This window comes from Corvus cornix, chromosome 2 (genome assembly GCF_000738735.6).
Source record: "Corvus cornix cornix isolate S_Up_H32 chromosome 2, ASM73873v5, whole genome shotgun sequence".
Classification (NCBI taxonomy): Eukaryota; Metazoa; Chordata; class Aves; order Passeriformes; family Corvidae; genus Corvus; species Corvus cornix.
Window position 1 is genome coordinate 46,634,362 of NC_046333.1, and position 22,297 is coordinate 46,656,658.

General features: G+C 39.8%; 1 protein-coding gene across 1 annotated transcript; it reads left to right on the forward strand.

Annotated features, from left to right (window-relative positions):
* The first annotated feature begins 1,201 nt into the window (after positions 1 to 1,201).
* On the forward strand, positions 1,202 to 21,983 carry C2H7orf31 (chromosome 2 C7orf31 homolog). The gene is given in 16 exon segments (XM_039569332.1): positions 1,202 to 1,265; positions 1,268 to 1,340; positions 4,876 to 4,993; positions 4,996 to 5,014; positions 5,188 to 5,194; positions 9,810 to 9,846; positions 9,848 to 9,882; positions 14,851 to 14,880; positions 15,971 to 16,149; positions 18,674 to 18,712; positions 18,715 to 18,828; positions 19,052 to 19,141; positions 21,165 to 21,305; positions 21,480 to 21,582; positions 21,736 to 21,910; positions 21,912 to 21,983. Coding segments are annotated over 16 exon segments (1,290 nt in total). The 5' UTR covers positions 1,202 to 1,207.
* The last annotated feature ends 314 nt before the right edge of the window (positions 21,984 to 22,297 follow it).

Here is a 22,297-nt window from a genome sequence, read left to right on the forward strand (position 1 = left end):
TGTTTAAAATATCCTTTTTGTCAAAGCTTTGCCAAAGTCAGGATAGCGAACATGTACCAGTCAGATGAATACAAATTGCTCCTTTCTCTTTGAGACTCTCCTCAGACTCTACTTCCCATTGTAAGATCCATATCCAAAAGCTAGCAGATCATTAAGTGCAGAGCAACACAGAAGTCTCAAAGGTACAACTCAAAATGCAAGAAGGTAAAACAAAGGTCTCTCAGCCTTCTTCACATGATGAGCCATTGGTTTTTGTCAAAATGAGCCTTGTCACAGTGTGTGGACAGCAGAGTGAATTCAGTGCTTCTCTTTGTGAACTTATCTAGCCCTTACTACACACTCCTACTGTGCTTGTCATGGAGCAAACAGGTTCCTGAGGGTTTCCTCAGGATCGTCCCAGAAAAAGAAGGCACAGATACAAGGGAATGCTCTGCTGGCTCTTGGAGGATGGGGGAGGAAGCAGTAGTGCTTCTTTGTCTACTTCATCTAAGGAGGTGATGGTGTTTTTTGAGAGAAGACTCTCTGTCACTGTGAACCAAAGCTTCATTTGATAGAAAGTAAAAGTCCTGGTGCTTTTCTTTTGCACAGCAGAGCAGCTCAAAGCAGAGGCAATTTGTTTAGATATAAATGCCTGCATGAAGTTCTGGAGAGCTCAGGGGTTTATACTGGCCTAATACAGCTCCTCTCCTCACAAACAGCTAAACAACCAGTGTTGAAATACAACTTTGTTCGAGTGAAAGGAGGACAGAAGCATTTCCCCTCAGCGCAATAGAGACAAGAAACATGGCAATTAAGGAAAAAAGTCTTTTCTATTAAAAGTATCCTTTTCAGAGTGGGACTGGAACTTTACAGTAAATCTGAATTCACCAGGTGAGACTTACTGTGCATAAGTCTTTTTTTGTGCAAGTCCAAAGTTTCTGCTCTTACTTGGAAGCTTATTCCCAGCTTCTGTTCTTCAGTAACACAAAGCAATAGTATCACACCTCTTTAATCTGCTTCTTTTCTTTTTGTTTGTATGTTTGTTTTATTTTGTAACCTGGTACAAATAACCAGTAGCAGTAGTAAGAGCAACCATTGTTTCTTGTTGACACTTGCCAGAATTAGGCAGAATTCATCTGTTTTCTCCTTAGTATCTAGATGCAGTAACAAATGCTTTAGTATTTGGTATTTTATCCTGCATCTTCCCCTAGAAGTTCAAATATTAAGCATGATGCTACCACATAACCTGCCCCAACACTACCAAGAAAATGAGGGACCTGAAGTCCTACAAGAACCTTCCATTCGAATGTAGTACTAACTCCATTTCAAATTTCTGCTTGGGCAACTGTCTCAAAAGACAGGCAAGAACAGAACTTGTACAGGTAAATTATTCCATTAGAAGTATTTGATACCAATTTAGTGTTATTGAAAGTATTTTCTCATTATATTTTATGTTTTTCTGGCAAGACACATTTTTTTTCTTTTTGCTTTAATGAAATAGAATATCTTCTACTTTGTGCAATAGTCTGTCAGTTCCCCAGGAAATATGTTCATTACAGCTGAAAGGAGGACTGTTAAAATAAATTATACTGTGGCTTTAGCATTCAAAATCTCCTGAAATAATTCTCATAAAGAATAAAATGAACATGTATATTGCATTTCTAATTTGGAAAAAATGAGCATATTTCACAAATCAATCACCAACATTTATCATCGTACCTACTCCTATTTTAAACCTTTTTTTTTCTCCTAGATTACAGGTTGATCTATAATTACTGAAATAAACTTTTAAATTAAAATTTAAAATTACAGGAAGCTTGCATTTTGCTTTCATAATCACCAATGTGTAATCAGGAAGTTTCAAGAATCAATGTGTTTTCACTGTATTTTGAGGGCTTAATTATACTATTAGCTGGAGGGCAGGATATGGCAGAATTCCTGCAGTTTTTAAAGGTCTGGAAAGCTGAACTTACATGCTGCTTGGCACTCATGACAATTTTTTATTTAAACTAAATTTGTATTTTTTCCATACATAACAGATTCCAGAGTGAGCCTCAAGTCCTCCAGTGTTCTTTCATTTGAGATTTTATCTCTATTGTTAGTAAAATCACGTCTTAGTTTCTATCTTTCTGACAGACTTCTGGTTTACTACTGTTGATAACTTCTTCCATTACTTGTAATGTCTCCTATCCAACATCTGAATTCCAGTCAGAGTACTTTGGATTATCACGCTTGTCAAACCGTGTCTTGATGCCTCCCACTTACATATCTGCCCTGAGGCAAGTTTTTGTGGTATTCCTTGCATTGCAGGAATTTGGTGAATTTCCATCTGCACTCTTTTAACTATTAATAGGCTTGGAAGTTTACTGAATTATAGAACTGATCTAAATTTTAATGAATATACAGAAAATAATCATGTTAGCTACACAGGATATCCAGCAAAAGGAAAAATTAAGCAGTGCAACAGCAAAGCATCTTTCATATGACAACTATGTTAGACCCAGCTCTAAAACACAAACATGAAATACACATAGCAAGGTTGTAGCATTCTCTTCTCTGTGACCAGGAAAATCTCTATTGTAACACAGGTAGTAAGCTACATTTTTCTGCTACTGTAAACACACACTCACATGAACTCACAAGCCATACCTGAAAAGAAGATGGCTGCATGTTTTACAATATCATACATGTTTTTAAAATGTTGCATTTTTTCCTAGTCGCATAAATACAAATAAATAAGTAAATAAATAAATAAATAAATAGAACAGTTGTTCTCAGCTTTTAAAAATAATGCATGAATTAATTTTATTACATTATTTTCTTGGACTAGAGCATTTGTTACCAATATTTGCATAGCTAGATTGTGCCCCTGATTAAACAGAAGCATGTACATATATTTGAATAATGCTAGGTTGTATATATATATATATATACAAACAAGGTATCCTATGTATTTTACCCTATGATCAGATAGTCAGATTCAGCATTGATATACTAAGATTATGGGTGTAGTTATTTATAGGTTTATTGGGAAACAGTTAATAAATACGAATTCAGCCAATCCCACTCCAAAAAAAATTCAATGAATTCCAAATCTCTATGTTGCTCAGTGACTATGTCATCTGGCATGTATTGTGGTCTTCAGGAGAAGATGTGTAGAGTGAAACAGTGGGTGCTGAGAATCAGAGGTGCAGAAAAAATACATTTCAGGTGCTCTTTACTTTGGATTAAGGGTCCATTTGTGGCTGTGGTGCCTTCCTGGTGTATTTCTGGAACACATCTTTCAGACAATTACATCCATAAGGAACCCAGTTCATGTACTCCAAGACCAAGGCACTGAAAAACAGAGACCACTGGGAGATTCATGTCAAAAGTGGAGTCCTGGATTAAAATCCCAGTATGAATAAGAGCTCTCCTTCCAAGACCTTCTCGAAGCTGTTGGCAGCACACACCCTCAGATGTGTTGGTTTCATGTACTGATCAAATCAGTTACTGGAGGCCTTCACAAGCTCATAATTTAAGACACTGCATTCTTACACTCTGGTTTGAGCTCTGCATGACATACAAAACAAATCTGAAGGGAAGAAATGCAACTTTTTAATAATAAAGAAGGCACTACCAAACTGATGTTCTGATCCCAGAACATTAGTTTTTTGGTGGTGTGGGTTTTTCTCAGAAGAAAAGAGCCAGAAAGCTGGAAGTTGTCTGTCAGAATTCAGAATAAATCTACAATTGTGGAAGTTAGAAATGCTAATAGTCTCTATTAAATCATTGACTATCGTGCTGAGACTCTTAAGGATTGTTCACAATAGACATTTTAAAAATATGTTCACCTTAGCCCTTTTTTGATAATCTCTGGGTTGAGACATTTTTTAATGTGTCGTTGAGATCTCAAATATCACTGAATCAACATTGGCTATAAATATTTTTTTGGGAGAAGGAGACTTGTAAATATTTTGAGTTTAACATAGTCCTGTTTCAGCTGAATAGACGATCACACCTTCATATGCAATGCTTCTCTTTTATGTCTAAGGTAAAGTGGTTGTTCTGCAACTTAGTAGCCTATAGATAGCAGCCAACAGGAATGATTTATTAATGTTTCCAGTGAGAGTTGGCTTAATGAATACAAACATCACAGCCACATAGGTGACTTGGCATCTGCCTGACTACTTTCAGAATGGGGGCGAAACTTTAGATAGAACTTGTAAATGAATGCTTGAGTTCCTTCAGAAACGTAAAACCAGAAAAGTTTTCTGATAATCTATGGCACATCAGATTCTTATTTTGGTTCATCATACACATCAAACTGCTGGATTTCAAATGACACCAATGTATGGAAACGTACAGGGTACCCTCAGCCTCTAGCAGGTCCATGTGAGTGCCTAGCACAGCTTTCACTCAGTGTGAACTACAGTGACTAAACAATAACATTTCTCACCCCTCTCTAGAGATGGAGAGGGGAAGTTTTCAAAGGCAGCAATAACAGATTCTGAAATCAGTGGGAATTAGATGCTAAAGCTTCCATCTGTGCTACTGCATATATTTGCTGCCCGTATGCTACTTGCGTAGTACTGAAAGGAGAGTGCAGGTACGTATGTGCTGGCAGCTGAGACTCAATTACACTGCAAGATGCACCTGCTGCATGTATCTATTGCCTTCTTTCTTTCTCTCACTGATCAAAACATAATTGACTTGATCCAACCTTCATTAACCAATTGCCAATCACTGTTGTACTAACCTCTCCTGGTGACAGCTCATCCTAATAGCATTAGCCAGAATAAGCTGAATAAGTCAGAGTCATGAAAATAGAGCCAAGTCGTCATTGTTTAAAAGACTTCAGGTAACCATCACTGTTGCTGCTGTCAAAAGACATTTTGTTGGGGTTTTTTTTTTCAGACATAAAGAGTTCGGGGAATTCCTTAATTGCTGCAAGCTTCCCTGAGGAGCAGACAGGAAGCATGGAGGAATTGCTCTACGTGTACTGCCAGAAGACAACCAAGCAAAGGAAAAGGACCTCCATGTACCTTTCTTACAGGTTAGCTCTTGATAACACAGAGGGAGGCACGTTTCCAGTCTTTGAGTCATGTTTAACTCTTTGACATTCTAGCCTGCATCTTCCATTGCTGTTGTCCAGGAAAGACTGCAGGACTGAAGGCTATCCTTGGACTTTTCTGAATCACCCTTAAGCAGCATGTCCTGCTTCCAAAGCTTTCCTGTAAGTCAGTAATGGTGATCTGAATGCTGCATGAGTGTCTGAACAACAGAGATTTGGCATCATCATTTGCCTATCTTTCAGTTAGCCAGTCAACCTTATGGTAGTAGAGAAGACCCTCAGCCAACATAGGCTAGACATCTACTTTTCACAGTCAAAATGTTTAAGTGAAGTGCTTTTATCAAGAAAAGAACCAGGCAGCGAAATGGTTGGATAGAAATTTAGACTGACAAGTACAAATATCTGCATTCCAAAAATGGGCACTTGTAGTGGTTTGGTCCAAAATACTCATTACTGTTTATCTCCTGTGAGATAAGAATTAGGAGAAATGCAAAGCAGGCACCAAACTTGAAAGAATATAAAGAAGTTTATTAACAGACCTAAAAGAGGAAAGAAAAAAAATTATACCACCTTCAGAACTCTCCTCCTCCCCCCACCTTCCTCCCTTCTCCCACTGACAATGTGAAAAGACAACCCTTGAGATGTTCAGTCTGTTTACCACTTCCATAATAACCTTGTTCAGTCCATTTAGAAAGAGAAGTCTCTTCTTGCTTGTGCTATGAAAACATTATCACAATGAGACAGCCGCCCTCTTCCAAATATTGTTCAGTCCATTTAGGAAGAGGAGTCTCTCTGCCTGCATGTGAGTCCCTTCCCCCGACTTGCAGCTTGTTCAAGGTCACACACAGATAGCAATTGGTTTTCCCATGTTCGAGGGTCCACTCTTGAAGTTTTTTGGGGTACAATTTTAAGGTTGAGCCGTGCAGAAACAAAAACAGAGGCCCTTCTCCTTCCCTGGGAGCAAAGGGTCTTCCTCATCTTCATTGTTAGGACTATCTCTGGGAGCATCTCTAGGAACTGAGGTCTTCTCCTTTCCCATTTGGAGCAAAAGTCCTCATCAGGTTCATCTCTAGGGACTGAGGTTTTCTCCTTTCCTGTTTGGAGCAAAAGTCCTCATCTGGTCCATCTCTCCCTGTCCAAACTTCTCATGAAATTACAGCTGCGTCAGCACCTGCCTATCTCAGTGCAGGTGCTTTTGCTTACGAGTTGAACACTCCACCCCCCAGATCTTCATGGAATTACAACGGGATACTCTGATATATCATAGCTTCACAACAGAATTTCAGCTTTAAGCATCTCCTCTGTCTCTTCCCTCAGGTTTTCAGCTCTTCACAGCAATAAAAGGGTTAATCTCACCTCGGCCTTGCAGCTTTGCAGCTGGAATGTTGAATTTTTCTTATCGCAGTGGAGAGGGGGGAGAGCCGAGCCGCTCCGGCTGCCCACGGCAAGGCAGTGGGGGGGGTTCCATGGCTGGAACAGGTCCATGGCTCCAGGATGGCCGTGGCCCGGCCCGGCCTGGCCCAAGCAGGGCCTGGCTGGGCCCGCTGGCCCCCACACGGGGCCCGCAGCCACCTGTGCCAGCGCCGGAAACGAGAGAGAGCTTGGAGGGGGAGTTTGCCTATTCTTAAATGTGGATCACAGAGGTGGTCACAACTTTAAGTGGCTTAGAGAATTGTTCATATTCAAACTGGCCAGCTGATAGGTTCTATCAGTTCCCAGAGGAAACTGTAAGCACCCCTTAGCAAGGACGTCCCTTCCGGGACTATGCTTGCTAACCTATGACAGCACTTTAAGCTTTTATTCTTTTCACAATGCCCTGAATATTAATGTGGAAATATATTGGTACTCAGAAATCTCCACACGGTATTTTGCTGAAACACTTGTAGTTCTAAATTTCTATTTATTTTTTGCCCATCATTTGATAATTATTTACTGTTGGCTGTTGTCCCAAACACCCTTCCTGAGCTTAAAGATTTAACTTTTGGCCTAATTTACAGCGTACACAAATGCCATATGCATAAACATGAAAAGTCAGTGCTCAGCTTTTTCAGAAAGATGTTGTAAAAGAAGCAATATGTCTAGACAGATGAGGAGCTGTTGGGGAATGCTTTTGGAATTAGGGCTCCTTTTCCTAGACTCTTACCACAGTCGATTTCTTCTTTAAAATATACTGGGGTAGGTGCCGCTTCCACTGAAACCAGTTACAAGACTTCTTTTTCTTCATGACAGCATAACTTTAAAAAAAAAAAAAAAAAAAGACTGGCTAACTGAAAGATAGGCAAATGACGATGCCAAATCTCTGTTGTTCAGACACTCATGCAGCATTCAGATCACCATTACTGACTTACAGGAAAGCTTTGGAAGCAGGACATGCTGCTTAAGGGTGATTCAGAAAAGTCCAAGGATAGCCTTCAGTCCTGCAGTCTTTCCTGGACAACAGCAATGGAAGATGCAGGCTAGAATGTCAAAGAGTTAAACATGACTCAAAGACTGGAAACGTGCCTCCCTCTGTGTTATCAAGAGCTAATCTTTTTGTGAAATGATCATAGAATATCTCAAGTTGGAAGGGACCCTTATGGATCACCAACTCCCTGCTTCTCACAGGACTATCTAACACTAAACCATGACCACGAGCATTGTCCAGACACTCCTGGAACTCTGACAGACTTGGTGCCATGATCACTCCCCTGGGGTGTCTGTTCCAGTGACTGGTCACCCGCACAGTGGAGAACCTTTTCCAAATATCCATCCTGAACTTTCCCTGATGGACCTTCATGCCATTCCCTCATGTCCTATCACTGGTCACCAGAAAGAGAGAGGTGAGCATCACCTCCCGCTCCACTGCCCCCCTTGAGGAAGGTGTAGACTGTGTGGAGGTCACTCCTCAGCCTTCTCCCAGCTGAACAAACCAAGTGACCTCAGCCGCTCCTTGTAAGTCTTGCCCTCGAGACCTTTCATCATCTTGGTCCCCTCCTCAGGGCACACTCTGATAGTTTGATGTCCTTCCTACATTAAGGCACCCAAGCAGCACAGAGTGCTCGAGGTGGGGCTGCAGTGGTGCAGAGCAGGGCGGGACTGCCCTCGAGTCACTGCCCTCGCTTGGCTCACTGCACTGTGCTGGGTGCACCCCGGGACACAGCGGGCCCTTTCAGCTGCCACGGCACACTATTGACTCACGTACAGCTTGCCATCAACCCAAACACCACATCTCTTTCCCCAGGGCTGCTCTCCAGCTTCTCATCCCCGAATTTGTACTTATAACCGGTTACCCTATCCCAGGGGGAGAGTCCAGCACTTGCTCTTGTTAAATGATGCTGATGGGACTTCCATACCAAAACCATGGCAAGGTGCTGTGATCCCAGTGATAGGACTGGTGCAAGAATGTATAACAAGCTTGAAACAAGAATTTTCATTGCTCTTGTGTTTGTCTTTTCTGAATCCCTTGGATTATTTGTTGTCCAGGCAGAGTAGTGTAGAGCCCCTAACTAATCCAAATGAATCCCACTCCAAAGGAAAGAAGATGTCTAGAAACAAACCTTCCCTTTTCCACAGGGTGGAAATTGCCTAGGCGGCAGGTAGTCTATGTCTCTACATTCCTACCCTCACATTGCAAGCCAGAAGAGATTTTGGCCAACTCAGGCACAGTACTTCATGAGCAAGTAGATGAGTCATAGCAACAACTCGTCCCATTTCAGAAAGCCAACACAGCCGTCAGAACGGGAGAAGAGGTTTGCAAGCTACTTCATAAACCTACGTTAATGACATCTATTTGCTGTTTGTCTTAGACAACTCTCACAGTAAAATATTACTGCAGGAGAGTTGTTCAGAGCATGCACAGGTACCCACAATCCTGATGGTGCTACTCTGGAGCAAAAGAGAGTAGCCTTTCCTCCATACTAAGTTCCTGTAAAACACAGACAACAGGCAAGCAACAGAGCTACGGTAACCCCAATAGCAACAGTTTCTCTGATCTCAATGAAACCTACCAGAGATACAGACTAGATATTAATTAAAAGCTTACTCTAGTGCAAATAATTATAGAGTAAAAAGCTGAAGTGGGCAAGATGCAAATGAAGTATTTTTGTGTTTGTGCCTCTGATAGTACTGGCACAAAGTTCAGTGAGGAAAGTATAAACCTAAATAGATATGTTTATAATGAAATCTGTAAATAAAACTTCAGGACATATCCACAGTGAGAATTAATTAAACTGTAAGGCTTTTTCTAATGCCAGGAAAATCTTACTGGCTATGGCTGATCTTGTCACCTGCATTTCCATCATTTTCACACTCTCATTCGCTCTCTGCTGTTGGTTTTGGTTTTTGGTATGGATCTCTCCAGATTCTTGTCAGTGAAAACCATCATACAGTTTGGCTGGATTCTGTGAGCCCTTTGGCATCAGAAGGAGCTGAAAGCGATCCCCACAGTGTAGAAATAACTCCTTATAGGGTAAGAAGTTGGAGCCTGTACCCATTTGAGGCATTCCCACAGCTCCTGTTGAGTGTTAGGTGTTTGTGGTAAGAGTCAGTTTTTCACAGGGGGAAATGCTCAGCATTCTCAGGAACTTTAAAGTCAGGCATGGGTGCTCAGCACTTCTCAAAATCCAGCCCTGCATGATATAGGTTTTGAAACATGGGATAATTTCCACACCGGCAGCATCTATGAGTTTTGATATTAGCAGTCCCCTGAGAAATCAAGACAAAATCATACCAATTTATTTGGATTTTTATAAGGAAATCGAGCATAAGCTTTATATATTTATGTGTTTTCTTTGCACAGAGACCTTCCTAATGAACAATACAATGCCACTCAGCTGGGAAAAAAAAAGTGATGTGTGTATGAATGATGACCTGTAAGTTTAAATTTTCCATTAACCATATTGTAATGTATGTAATTTTCCATTAACCATATAACTACATATTGTGAATGTAGTGAATATAGCAGCAAACTGAATATTCAGTCTACTCTGATGATATGAAGTATAGCTATGATATGAAATCAAAGGGCCATGTTCTGTAAAAATGGATTAGTTAGTAACAAAGGACAGCAAACACAGTTGGGAAGGAAATTCAGAATACAGCATTGTGCCACTTCAGTTCAAGTAGCTCTTCAACAAGGATCTCTGAATTTGCTTTATATGTTGCCTATATTTATCAACTAGTAGTACCGAAAATATTAGCCTTTCTACTAGTTAGAATCCAGAGCAAACTGAAGTAACTGAAGTAACCATGACACCATATGTATTTCAGTCCTTTTTTCTCATACATATTTATATATATGTATTTTTGGAGGAGGCTTTTCAAGATTATTTTCCTCATTGGTGCTGCTCAAGACGTATTTGACTGAATTTGAATGCGGTGGGAGTTTTGCAATCCAACGTTTTGCCACTTGATGGCACTAGCAAAACACTTAAACTTGATCAAACTACTGAGCTTTTAGATTAAGGTAGTTTGAAGCATAGATGCAAATACTTCAAAAGGAGAAAATAAACAACCTCTTATATCAGCATTGATAACTTAAGTGTATTAGAAACCTGAGAATAATTCTGTGATGATTTCACAGTTAACTTCACAGGGCTGTGAGGTGCATTCCTTGTGACAGTTGCTCACCAGAATTGATCATCCAGGTAGAGGATGAGGAAGAGATCACAGCACCTTTCTGTGGATGTTCTTCCTTAAAAGAAAGGAACCAGGGACTGCTGTGACTCTATGCCCTTGTACCAGCTATATAAGGAGGAAGGAGACTTTACAGGAGTAGATCAAACTCTGCCCCCATACATACTGAAAAGTACATAACCTTGAACTCTGAGTATTTGACCAATAGATCATTAAAATGCTTTCTCCATTATTATGCACTCACATCTTAACCTGAAATATGCTGGGTCTGTAAAAACATTTTCATTTGTCCTAGTTTAAGGATTTTCTTTCTCTATAATATTCTACTTTCTTCATCTTTAAAAGATCTTTAAATTGAAGGAAAGAATATATCCTTTAAAATAAAAAGTGAAAAACACACACAGAAGTCTTCCACATTCATAGTCCAAGGTCTTTCAGAGCAAATATTCTTCCTGCCATCAGGAACTATTAAATGGTGACAGCTACATGGAACCTTTCCTGAAAAATGTACTCTGAGTGGTGCTAAGCATACCTACCTGGGAGCTATTAACACTCAGTTTATTTACCTTTTAGCCTGTGAAGGCTCCTTTGAGCCATTACTGTCTTTGGTGGGAAATGAATTACAAGGTATTTGCAATAACTCTTTACACTTTCATGGACCAACAATGCCTTTACCGTAAGGATGAACACTATCTATCCTTGTGCAGTTTTGCACTAGAATCAATCAGTGACCGTGCAGATGTGCTTTGCTAAGTGCACTGGCACTGGGTCACACACATATGCCCTCCCACTCAAATGTACTGGAGAAAAGTAGTTGCCTCCTCGCTTCTATAGGTGTAATGGGTCCTCAAGTTCCCATCAAACAAGACCACAAAAATTGGGAAAGGCCTTGAAAAAAACCACCCTTCAGCCACTGCCAAGAGCCTTAGTTACACACACACATCAGGTTAGACCATTGGCAGCTGTCCTTCCACTGACAAGCCACACCAATAAGGTTTCCAGTGTGTTTAGTGACAGCACAGAATGAATGAAAATTCTTTTTTTTTTTTTGCCTCATGGGTTCTAATATGGTTTTGCTGTTTATCATGCCACAGAGTATTTATATTCCTCTGGCTGTCTCCCAGCTCCTTGACCCGTGGTGGTTCCCAGACCTCAGATTCCTGACCAAGCAGGTTTTAAGGTTAGGCAAGGTAAGTGATCGCCTCCCTCTGCAAGAATAAAAGGCGGCAGAGAAAGTCAATTTACACATCTGAAACAATTTATTCTCCAGTTGTAATTTCCTTTCTGTTAAAATTGGCAAGAGTGATACATCTGATTCTCTTAATAATTTACAGAATACATGGGAAAGTAACAGGAAAGAGAAGCAAAATGTTCTCTGATCTGGAAGAGAAGGTGAAGGTCATGAGGCTCCCCATGCTTCATCACCTTCAGGCCAAAACCACACTTGAGAAAAGAAACAGATCTTTAGAGGCCCCTAGCATGTGTCAGAGAATTGAAAAGTAGTACTAAAGTGGGAGACCCTCATGAAGGTCACACGGGTTCCAATGTGTCTCTTATTACTATTACTGAGCAAGTGCATCTCTCCACCTAATGCTCTGACATCATGAGGGAAGCTACAGAACTTCTGCACAGAAGCCAAAGTCTCCATAAGGATACTCTCTCTCATGTGAAACTTGATTTATGCCTATTTTATCAAAAAGTATTTGAAGAGTGCCCACAGTGCAGTCATTGCTAGGGAGATGGGATGGCGTTCATCTGGACAACTCCCTGGATTCGTTCTGGGCCTTTCCAAGCTGGAAGCATAAATCCCTCTACCATGAGCCTTGACTTCTTTTCAATAGACAGACAGACTCCATATGCTCTACAGACTGAACATAAAGGAGCAGGTAACACAATACTGAGCAACTGTTTCTTGTGTGATACTGGCACACTCCAGCAAAATTCTATGAGAACTCTGGTGAAAACACCTCAGTGCCAAATTTTAAAAAACTATTATTATCTTACTTCCTTGCCTGAAAAAGCTTTCTTCCTTCTCTTCTGCCACCCATTCTGGGTGGCTTCAGGCTTGATTTAAAAATATAACAAATATTCTAAACAACTGTCTACCCTTAAAAATGCAAAACTTTGCTGGCTGTTACAACCTGAGCTCACAAACTTCTCTAAATCATGGAAGTCATGAAAATGCATGTTCATCCTTATTTTATTGCTGCCTTAAGTTTAGATGTTAAAATGAAAAGTGATCTACAATGGTAGTTAAGTAGTTCTGCCATGCCAGAGCTCAAAGCACATTGACTGTCCTTATTTATGTGTATGTGTATCAGCAATATGTCCAATTATTGCAGAGAAAAATGTAGTAAGTCACACTGTAACACAACAAAATGGATATTGAAAATACTTCTTAGTATTTCTTTTCAATTCACATTCTATTACAATAATATAACTGTAACAGAATGTGAATTGAAAAGAAACTTCAAGAAGTATTCTTCACATCTACAGCACCAGTAGACATACACCAGTTCTAACTGTAGAAATGGAAAATCAATTAGAATTATCCATAGAATAAACTTTCAAAGATTGCTGGTCTGTAAGTACGACATTTCTATAAAGGCTTCCCATTATTAAGACAGACATGAAGTTTGAATCAGAGTCCCAGTTTGTTATAAAGGTAACAATATACAAATGGTTGCCAGAATTCAACACCTTAAGTCCTGTTATCTTTGTAGCATCACACATTAAAAGTAGATCTTTTGTTCAGCTCAGTTGAGGTATGAGTAATTCTGGCATAGCAATTTGTGAGATATCACACCTCATGTTAATTGCAGCGAGCCCCATAGCATCACAGCACAGATTTCACAATGAAGTTGTGCATGTTGTTTCAGAATGTGTGAATAAAATTGATCTGGCAGTTGAAGTTTATGTTTAAAACACCCATGTTAATATGCAGAGAAATAAGTACAGGACTGTATTTAAACTCTTTGAGTGAAGGGACATATTTCCTCTCTGTAACCATGCAACACTTATCTTTATGGAGACTAATTCAATGATGGAGTGGCCCAGCTGCACCCTGAGTCACAGATGACTTGAAGAGAGCTCAGGTGCAGCTCCCAAGTCACAGCTATGTCATTAACCAGGCTACTGAACAAACCCCAGCCATGGGAGGAAAAGAGTTCCCACAGGAACTGCCACAGCTGAAATGATGGAGTCCCTGCAGGGCCTATGAACATCCCAACAGTTCTGTGTCCTCAAGGTGAGCAAGGGGAGGAGCCCTGAGTAGTTACCATTATCTCCTGCTTGGAAATGAATCTGGGACATCCCTCTTTTCATTGAGGAAAAAATGGGGTTTTAGCAATATGCAGATTTTGGTATACAGCTGGAAGAAACAAGAAACCTTGTGTGACAATGTACAAATAATAAAGCTTAAAAAAAGGCTATCATCTGACATCCTCTACCCATTTACCATAAAGACCCTTTGAAGCAAGGCCTGGTAGACAAGCCTTTCTAATGAAAGGCACAAGATTTTGGAGCTCTCAGTGAATGACTTAGATTAGCCCAGTAATACTGTACTTCAGGCATTTCTTTTATATTTTATTATACCACAAAGAAAACTAAGCAAATTAATTACTTTTTCAACCTTAGATATTTTTATGACTTGGTAAAATTGCCAAGAGACTCTTAGCCAGGCTTAGTGATTAAATTATTGCCCTTTGAAGTTAGTGTTTTATCCTGCTTGTCTTTAAAAAAAAATAAGTCTCCAAGGTAAAATATAAATAACATATTAGCATGGTATGAATAGCATGGTATTTTCTCTGCAAGCATAAACAGAGTATGTTTTTTGTTTTGCATTAATGATAAGAGGAATTTTTTTTTTGCTTATTTGGTTTTTTGTACTAATACTGCATCCCATTGTTAACTAATATAGAGCTTATTACAGAAAAGTCTAAGAAGATAGATTTTTATTTTCTTCACTCTGTTTTAAAAAGACATTCCACACATCACACGTTCCTGATGTCTTTTCAGTCTTCGGCACCTGGCAACACAAAATGTTCCTCATGTAATGAGTGGTATCAGTAAGAACACTGCCTGCACTGCTTGCACATTGATTTGTCTCTAATGTATATTGACTGCACTGATTCAGATAAAGTGTGGGAGATGCAAATGAGAATAGGTTGCTTCAGGTAAGCCATTACATTTCTTCCCTAATATAGGCTTCCCAAACCACCAGACACTTTGGCTAGGTACATTTCACCTGTATCTTATCTTTCCTTAATGAAATAAAAGAGCATGTTGTTCCTCTCATAGCCATAATTGCACAGTGCAGGTTCCTTGGCAATAAGCAGCAGCAACAGTATTAGGCAGAAAAATCTCTCTCTTGAAGAAAGCATGCAATTATCAGTTTTAGAAGATTAGCAGTGTTTGCTTAGCACACACACTCCCCTAACAAATACTGATCTTGCTGACTTGCCTATGGGCTAATTGGGTTTTCTTGGCTGTGTTGTTCATGGCCTCTTTACCTAATGTAAATTAAAGTGTTTGAGAGTACCTATAAAGCACAACTTCTCTCTCATAAAGCAGATTTATGAGAGAGAAGCCTCAGAAAAGTCCGGCTTGGTAAGACCTCTTTATGTCATGATGCACAGCTTCAGGAACTGAATTAATCTGGCTCCTGTACAAGATTGTGACTCTGCTTTACACAGCAATTGGGGGAAGGTGTTTACTCTCAGTAAGCTGCTGTATGCAGTGGTGCTAAAGTTAAAAGAATCCAAACAGGGTGCTAGTCTTTCTTACTGGAATAAACCTCTGCTTTAATTTTCCTCAAATTTCATTACTCCCCTGATTTTAATAAGTCTTTAATTACTCTATCATTAAAAACTTAAAGCTGTAAAGAACGGCCACAGGAACATGGGCACGCAATGAAATCTCAGTTCTCAGTATCCCATAAAATCTCCAGTTTAGCTTTATCCCCTTCCTCCCAGAAATAAGTGTCATCTTAGAGACAAATTTTGATTACACAAGCACAAACTCAGTTACTATTAATTGTAGCTGTGCAAGAATTTAGTCCACATTTTCCTTCCCTTAAGCCACATAAAAGTAAATGAGAATCAGTATGATTGATCATGTATAAAAGCTGCAAGGGCAGCATCATTGGGAATTCTTTGCAAGGTGCAAGCAAAATGGGATTAAAGAACTAAGATAACTCCTTCTTGAATCTCACATCTCTCCCCGTTCTTGCAAAGTGTTACATTTAATCTAAAGCTCAGTGAAATGTGAAATAAGGACATTTTCTTTCTTTCTGTCCTTCTTCCTGACAACTCAAACCAACCCAAGACCACTGTGCCTACCATTTTCCTCCTCTCAGCTCTACCCTACACACAGGTACACTGTGTTCCCAAACTTCAGATCACCTGAGGGGAGAGACACTGGGATCAATGCAAGCAGTCATCAACCTTTCCATCCCAGTATCTCTAGCAAGGCTTTTAACCTGGTTGCTCTGAGGAAGACCAGAGGTAAGAAAGAACTCCATTAGTTTGTCCTTTATTCTTGGAACTTACTTAGAAACACCATGGCAGCTGTGATGCTTCTCTGCTGGAGTTTAACAGAATCTGAATTCATCAGTGGTCAGGGTAAGCACCTTGGTTTAAAATAAAGGTATATGTACTGATAGTTCCAGTCTCATGGGGGATGTCTCAGCACTGAGAATAAAAGCAACTCATGTGGCCCCCTCGTAGCCTCAGAAGCCAAGAGAGCTATTAGCACAGCTGCCATTCCCAACAAAGGCATGATGGATCACTTAGTGTGTCTGATATCTTCTGCTAGACAACTAATTTTTCACAGTCCAAAACAGGGAAAGAAAAATGAAAAAAAATTTTCAGTGGGATCAAAAAGTAGAATTTTTTGGGCCAAAGTCATGCCTGCCACCTTTGCTGAAGTCAACAGAAATACCCCTGAAATAAGAGCTGAGTGATTTAAAACATTTTATCACTACACAAATGGTAGAACAAGATCCAGAGAGAAAAATTAACTCTTCCTATCCCTTATGAAGTCTGAGATGAAACCCTAGACATTCATTATTTGCAGAACATTATGCAAGCCATCACAAGGTGTTTGTTTTTCATTTTACCCAGAAGCATTTTACCTTGAGAGTGTTTCACATAAAATACTGGAGGAAAGGGGCATGAAATTATTGTTCTGAATTGACAGGTATTTTGTTTTGGAAGATTTCAAAGATCACCTGCATGAACTCATGAGGAGCCCTTGGCAGCTACTGACTACACAGGGTTATGGGGAATTTGGGACAGGAGAAAGCCAGCACTTCTATGTGCCATGGCAGTGCTTGTCAGGAAGGGTTTGGCAGTAACTGTTTGAAACAGAAAAAGAATACGGTGGCATGGATAAGAAGCTTTTCAGGAAAGTAAAAGCTGATAATGTTAAGTGGGAGCTCAATTTGCATCAATTAGGTGCCATTCCCAGTCATCAGTACATAGCTGTACTGTTATTTATATAATTGGGTACATGAGTGATTTTTAGTGGAGTATTTGTCCATCCAAAACCAAAATCCTTCCATGGAATATGTAATGTTAGGAATAGTCACTTTTAGTCAGTTTTCACGGATCACTGGTCAGTTTAAGAAACACTAATCATGTGTGGAGGTGGACTTACAAAGCCTATTTTTGCACAACAGGAAGATCATCAGAGACCAAAATCTATTTCCAGCAAAGCTTAACAGGTTCAGAATTACCAGCTAAGGAGACAGTTACCACTGGCACTTAGGGAATACTTTAACTTCATTTGCTGTTCCCTCCATATGTTTTGACTTTCTCTGAGATTGGGACACTCCAGCTCTCATGACTGAAGGAGAAATCCCTGGTTAAATATGGATAACCCAGCCCACACTCAGGTGACTTTTACCAACAGAAGGTTGTGTTTAAAAGCTTTGTGACTTTTCCACATCTCACCTTTACAAAACTCATTAAGTAATTAATGCTGGCAGCATCATTGTGAGGTAAATAAGGAAACAGAGGCAGAAAGACTGGAGAGAGAAAAAGTGGTGACAGAAACAGGGTTGGAAACTAATTGCACTGCAGTTTCATTTTTACAAGACATCTAGAAACAGTTATGCCTTATGGTGACATTAGGAGTTCAGAATGAGCTTCACAATTCATTAAGCTTTAGTGTTTGCTGTTTCTGTTTGTAAAAATCGTGCACAGAAAATGCAATAAGAATCTTCCATGCTGGTGTGTGAATCAACCCAGAGCTCCTGCAATTGGCAATGGGAAGATGGCCTTCTGCAAAGACAGCTTTATCTGGTATAAGATCCAGCTCTCAGCTGCTTGTCACCACCTCTTTGCCTGAGACAATTAGATTTCCAGATCTAGTGGTGCAGATGATCATGTAGAGTTCCATAAAGATTTTATCACACATCACTGGGTTAACTTATGTTGATTAAATAGCTGATCTGGTCTAATCCCGCTGATTTTGTACCAAAAGAGTGAAGATGAGCTCTGTTGGCACATCCATCAGGTCAGTTTCCAAAGGCAAAGCAGACATTAGCAGCAGCTCACAGAAAGAAGCTCTCCCACCAGCACAGCTGTCTTTATAGTGATTACTCATCTACAGCTAAAAATGCAGCTCCATCTGTCATTCTTATCAATACAGACGCACTGTTTACAGATGTGGCAACGGAAACAATAAGAGGCAGTTCATTTTAAAGCAGTTTTTATAATCGTGACTACAAAAGAAAGCTTACAGCTTTCCCTACCTACCATATGTGACTATCATGGAGAACTTGATTTCAAGTTATTTGACTTGAGTTTAGCTAAACTATGTACCTGTTGAAACTTCCACTTGAGTACTAATACTGCAGCAAATACATTTTCTCACCAGCTTTTACTTTTATTAGCATTTGCTAAACAGATAACTGAGGGAGAGGAGGGTGACCAACACATGTTATTTCAAGTCTTTAAAACAGTCTTTTCCATACAGCACATATATTTGGTTTATACCTTACCTATTTCTTCTTGTTTGTTGAAGAAAAGGGTGAAATATTTTATCCAAATCCACCCAAGATAGTGGCCCCAACCCCACTTTTAAAGAGCTCAATTATAACTTGTCTCCAAGAATAACCAATATGCTACAAAACACTGAAAGGGCTCTGGAGATCACAACATACAGTCAGGTCTTCACAGGTAAGCAATTTTTATTAAATTAATTTAGTTGGGATAGCAATGTGAGACCACAAATTGTTAGCTCCTAAATTTCTCAAAGACATTGATTTTTTTGTCATTTAGTAACAAAAGGACACATAAACTGTAAATTATCTGAGATTTTTTGGGGGAATTGTGCATTTATTCTGATTTTCCTAACCCATAAAAATGTGTGACAATAACATATGTCTCTGATTAAGAATAGTTCCAATATATCCCCTTATCCTGGATAACTGTTATGTAACAGCAGTTTGCAGATTGACTGGAGAACTAGGTGAAGACAAGGAACTAATAAGTACTGCATTTACTAAGAATCTCACACTTCCACCACAAGTAATACTGGCAAGAGTATTATCAGACTCAGCTGGCAGAATCAAGCCTTCTCTTTGATAATACTTAAGCACAGGGGAAAGCTCACTCTAAAGCAGAGGCAAAAGTTCAGAATACTAAATCAGTCCTGACACAGCCAGTTTACAGAACTTCTGTAATGGATTAATGACTTCTTCAGGGTTTGCAGGAGGGGACGTTATTGTGATTATCTGCTTACCTTTTATCTTATCTTTTTAAGTTGGCACAAACACACAACAGCAATTCAAAAGACCTTTTACCTTGAGTAATATGAGTAACAGTGTCCATAGAATGAGTTGGCAGCTTTCATGTGAACGGGGCAGCGCTGTAGAGACGGAAATGTATTGGCTACAGGTTCAGCTGCTATTACTCAGGACAGTCTCACTGAACCCACCAATTATTAGTCCCTATTGCACTGGGTATTTGGTAAGTGACTTACTGCCATTGCAGACTACTGCTTCCTTGCTAACCATACCAGTATAAGTTTGCCAGAGTTTCTATGGTTTATACTCCTCCATTTGCATGAGTGATTTGCCTTTCTTCCTCCAGGGTGCATCAACAACATCAGCAGATTCTATTTTAATGCCAAGATTTACTCTTAAGAACGTATAAAACAGTACTGAAAAACTCTGTGTTTGTTGTCTTCAACACTTTTTATATTCTCTGTGACCTGTATAAAAGTGAAAAGATACTATCTGCATTAAATGCTACTCATGCAAGCAGAGCATAATATGGTCTATAAGCCAAGCAAATTAAGTTGAGAGTTGTGTTTTGCTAATGTATCATTACTTGTGATGGCTTTATATACACAGCTCTGATTGATTGTAACTGTAAGCAATTGTAACTGGCTAAGCAATTCTGCAGGTAAAACAGAAGGGACACATTCCAGCTCTGCTGGCTTTATAGCACTTCCAGGTTCAAACTGCATGGACTTACATAAAGCAGGGCAACTAAGTAAGGCGCTGTCATTTTCTTAGTTAAAGTCCAAAATGGCCCTGGATAATAAGTCCCCAAATTGTCCTGCTTTTCTTCTACTGGATTAAAACAAATCCAAGTAAGGAAATCCCTTCTGATTTACATTTTACATTTTCTGATGCATTTGCAAATTTCTGATAATTGAATCCCTGTATCTGAAATGGAAAAACAGCCTAACGTTTTCTTCAGTGATGAAGAAAAAGAAGTTTTGCTTTATGATAATGAACACTCCAAAGAACACTTTCAACACTTTGTCTCTGGAAATAAAATCCAGACTAGCACCTTACATGACTCAAAACTGAGCAGTTTTATCGCCCTCTGGCTTCCAAAGTGTGATTGGCAGAGGCCTACCCTGGGCCATGCTGATTTACCTGAACAACACTCATCCACTTAAAGCCTACATATGTTGAATATCAAACATTCCGACTGCTCAGCAATGTAACTGCTGAAGTTCATTCTTTGGCTACAGGACTCAAATTTATGTTTGAACAGTTCCTTTGGCTCTGCACCAGTATCTGAAGCCTCAACAATGCAAATTATTCATACAGGTTAACAGCGAGCAGAGGATCAAACTGCGGTTGAGAAAGCTGAAAAGTCACATGCAAGTGAGCATCCTAAAAACCACCTGCAGCTGTTCTTAAAGAAGTTAAAAACACACTACTGCAAGTCAACATTTATACTATCATATAGTATAGACCACATGTGAGGTCTCATATGAGATGCTTTTAGAAGAAAGAAGAGAGCACAAGACATCTATACCCATTTCTATCTTATGCACTAGAGTGGAACAGTAAATTTTATTTTCTAAAGCATAAAGAGTGTCTCTGAGCTCCCTATATGACAGGGCCAGAAGCAAAGGTCTGGGCTGCTTCTCTTTGCCTCAGTGACCTCTAACTGTGCCTTTTCACTAGTCACAGGCAATGGTCTGCTAAAATAAGCAGTCCCTGCTAACAGACATAGATGGCAGTATAAATCCTGCTACTTTCTCCATAAAGAAAGAAACATTTATGTTGGTTTATCACAAGTGAGACCTCCTGAAGGGTGCACTGCATGCTTCCTTCAAGGTGAACATCCCCATGTATCAATTCTGCAAGAACAGTACTCCTTCAGTGTTCAGATGCCTTCACCTGTACTCAGCATTCCCACTGTTTTAACCAGCTGCTAAGCCACAGTGGTGAGTGAAATAAAAAGAGCAGCCAGCCTAGGTCAGCAGGGCAAAGTGACAGAAAGCACAGACCAGAAATGGGATGTGAGCCAAGAGCAGGACACTCTGTCTCAGACATGAGTTCCTTATCTTGCTTCGAGCCCAGCAATAAACAACCTTCTGAAAATCACTGACATGTTGCAAACAGAAGCATTGCAGAGGCAGCAGCTTTCAGGAAGGCCCAAATTTGAATCCCTTCCAAAATCTGCATGTTCACTTTCCTACAAAGACTTCAAGCCCAGATATCTGGATCAACACACAATATGGGAAAATCCAGTTAGCCTAAGTAAGCCAAGCTTACCACTGGATATAAAGTATGAGGAAAGTAGAATTTTGTTGCACAAACTTTGGCATCAAGAAACATGTCTGCCTGCATGGAGACCAGAGGATGGGCCAAGAGAGATAACACTGCCTGAATGGATCCCTAGCTGTGAAGCTCCTCAGCACCAGACAGTACTGCTGGAGCTGCAACATTCCTTTTCTAAGACAGCAGCACAGAAACATTTACATGATCCTGTAAAAGGAGAGAGAAAAACTCCTCACAGATAACACTACTGAGAGAAAGAGACACAAGTCCTGTGGTTTCAATGCTTTTTATTTCTTTAACTGACACATTCTTTTAAAAATGGAATAACAAATAAAAAGAACTTCAATACAAATTGTCTGGCCTTTCTCAGAGAACCATGATAAGTTCAAACAGTAAAGAGAAGAGCAATTAGAGTAGCCCAGGACACATGCAGGCTATTTGAGAACACCAGAAGACCTTGTCTGAGTCTAGAGGCTGTGAAAACATGACTATTCTAGACAAACACATTAATGGGATAAATACTGGTTATGGAAAGAGTTGATTCATTAAAGGCCAAATGGATTAATAAATGAGCATTACAGCCTGACTGGGAATAAACTTAGGGTAGGTATCACAGG